The sequence below is a fragment of the Cervus elaphus genome, chromosome 12 (assembly GCF_910594005.1).
Source record: "Cervus elaphus chromosome 12, mCerEla1.1, whole genome shotgun sequence".
Lineage (NCBI taxonomy): Eukaryota > Metazoa > Chordata > Mammalia > Artiodactyla > Cervidae > Cervus > Cervus elaphus.
This window is the reverse complement of record NC_057826.1, coordinates 73,366,301-73,369,487: the sequence shown is the minus strand read 5'-3', so window position 1 is coordinate 73,369,487 and position 3,187 is coordinate 73,366,301. Positions and strand designations below refer to the sequence as shown.

The window sequence follows — 3,187 nt, the reverse complement described above, 5'->3', positions numbered from 1 at the left end:
GACCATAAAACTGTTAGAACTAACAAAGGAATTCAGTAAAGCCATAGGATAGAAGATCAATATACAGAAATCTGTGGCATTTTATATATTAATGGTGAAGTATCTGAAAGAGAAATTAAAATAATCCCATTTACCACTGCATCAAAAATCACTAATGTCTGACTAAAATTATTTGTCTGTTTCCTTGAAGTGAAGACAAATGCTACACTCTGGCAAGGTGAACTCCTTCGAACTCAGATCTTTTCTATCAGTCAATATATCTCAGTGGAAAATCACTGGCTTATAGTATTAATCCCCTAGTCAATCTATGATCTCTATTACATGTATATTATTAGTTGCTTCAACATAGTAATGCAAAGTAGACTTCTGTCTTCTTTTTAGAAACCAAATTATGTATAGAGGGACTTATAGGTTTAGATATAACAAATTGCTTTTACTTGATAGTAATTTTGGGGGCTTCCCAGGTGGTACAGTAGTAAAGAATCCACCTGCCAAATGCAGACACCAGAAACATGGGTTCAATCCCTGGATAAGGAGGAAATAACAACCCACTTCAATATTCTTGCCTGAAAAATTTCATTGAACAGAGGAGGCTGGTGGGCTACAGTTCATGAAGTCACAAAGAGTCGGACACAACTGAGTGAGCACACAACTTCAAAGTTGAATTCACTTGTTAAAACATATTTTTTCTTAAATAGACTACTGCATTTTGTGGTGAGTGGTAGTAAGGCAATAATTGGCCCTCATTATAGTAGCTTCTTAATAAAACAATGAATTTGGAGACAAATATATCACTTGTCATTTTTTTAGGCTTAACTGTTTATTTGTTTTTGATTTTTAATTGGAGTACAGTTGCTTACAATGTTGTATTAGTTTCTGCTGTATAATGAAGTGAATCAGCCACATGTATACATATATTCCCTCCCTCTTGGGCTTCTCTCCCACCTCACCCCCTATCCTTCCCATCTAGATCAACACAGAACACTGAGCTGAGCTACCCACACTATACAGCAGGTTCTCACTAGCCATCTACTTTACACATGTCTTATTAAGGTGAGTTGCATTTGAAAGATAAAATTTAGCTCTCATTTGTATTTTATTAACATGTTGTCCAATCTCAAGACTTTCATAAGGGCAGCCTTCATCTTCTTGTTCCTGAGGCTATATATTAGAGGATTGCATAAAGGTGTTATCACAGAATAAAACAAGGTAATGAATTTTTGCCTTTTCACTGGGTGTCCTGATCCAGGACTAACATACATCACCATAACAGAGCCAAAAAACAGAATTACCACAGCCAGATGAGAAGCACAAGTAGAGAAAGCCTTGCGTTTGCTGGCTGCTGAGGGCAACCTTATCACAGCCAGAATCACCAGTGCATAGGCGCAAAGGATGAAGAGAAAGGTGCCGATCATGAAAATAACATTGAAAGTAGAGTAAATGAATTGTGTGGTGGTGTCTTCAGAACAGGACAGCATCATCAATGGGACAGGATCACATATAAAATGGTCGATGATATTTGGGTTGCAAAAGGGCAACCGTGAAATGAGAACAACTGGGGTTACGAAGAGAATGAACCCACCGGACCACCCAAAGATGACAAGGCCAGTGTAGAGGTCTTTAGTCATGATGCATGGGTAATGCAGAGGACGGCAGATGGCAAGATACCTGTCAAAGGCCATGATGCAAAGGTAGAAGCCCTCGTCACACCCAAAAGAGAAGAAGAAGTAGAACTGTGCAAAACAACTCACAAAGGAGATGGACTTGCTTGAGGACAGGAAGAGGGCCAACATATTAGGGACGGTTGTGGTGACATAACATATTTCCAGGAAAGAGAAATTCCCCAAGAAGATGTACATGGGGGTGTGAAGGCGCTGATCCCACCGCACAGCACAGACAATGGCTGTGTTCCCCATCAGGGTCAGGATATAGGCTGTTGAGAAGAGCCCGAAGTAGAGGTGCTGCATTTCTGGGCTTGAGGGAAAGCCCAGGAGGATAAAGTGGGTAACAGAGTGGGTGGTTTCTCTGCTGGACACATTCATTAGTCTGGAAGACATGGGGATGACAGTGGTTTGAGCTTTAATGGAGTGCACTGATTCTTCCTGAAAAAAACCAATTTCTTTACCTTTCATTTCATAAAATTGTAAACAAATTTTTAACAACAAAACTGTGGCTTTCATGACTCAGCACTGAACATATATTACTTTAAAAATTCACAATAAGAGAAGAGGGAAAACATGAAACGGAGAAAAATTTTTACTTTTCTAAGAAAGCTTAACTAGATACTAGGAATGTATGTAATTCTGATAAATTACCTGTGTTAGTGTGTTCATTCATCTGTTTACCTATACTAATGATATTACATTTCTGTGCATATGAAGTTTTTCTAATGTGCCTGTGTTTGGTATCCATGGTCAACTTAGATTCTATATATAAGTGATATCACATAGTGTTTGTATTTTTCTGACTGATTTCACTAAGAATGTTCTCTAGGTCCATTCACATTATTGCAAATGGCAAATATGAAAGCAAGTCAAGTGTTCATCAATAGATGAATGGATAAAGAAGATATAGTATACACACATATGTATATATATATATACACACCACATATATTACTGTATCAGTAATATTCCATTGTAATAGAATATTACTCCGCCACAAAAGTATCTATTAACATGTTCACTGTGTCAGGTAGGCTTTTAAGTGCTGGAGAAACAGCTGTGGCCATGACAGATCTTGAGCTCATGGAGCTTATAATCAAGAGATTACCATAAACTTTTAATACTTTTTTTGCACAATTTTGATTTGTTTTCCACTATTGGAAATATTTTTGCATTTAACAAAGAATATTTAATAAATAAAAGGAATCTTTTTCAAGGTGGGAATCCAAGACTTTGAGTCAGGGAGGTCCTTGATATATTTCTATGTAGGAAGGTTATATCTGGATTCCTAAGTCAGACCACGTAGATGACTGACTCTTATTTGATGATTGAGATGGCACCTAAATTGGAAGGACTATTTATAGATCCTCATTGCCTTTTGGATTGTATAAATATGGATATAGTAAATTAAGCCAGCTAAATATGTGACGGTGCTATCTAAAATAGTCTGTTAATACTTTTAAAGAAAGAACTCACTTATTTACACAAGACTTTTTAGGAAATACATCTTCTAATAACTTGTT

The 3,187-nt window shown here is 37.0% G+C and overlaps 1 protein-coding gene across 1 annotated transcript; it reads right to left on the bottom strand.

Annotated features, from left to right (window-relative positions):
• Positions 1-1,085: 1,085 nt before the first annotated feature.
• Positions 1,086-2,042, bottom strand: LOC122705679 (olfactory receptor 11G2-like). The gene has a single exon (XM_043921095.1). It carries the CDS (start codon positions 2,040-2,042, stop codon positions 1,086-1,088), a length of 957 nt encoding a protein of 318 aa, XP_043777030.1.
• Positions 2,043-3,187: the final 1,145 nt, after the last annotated feature.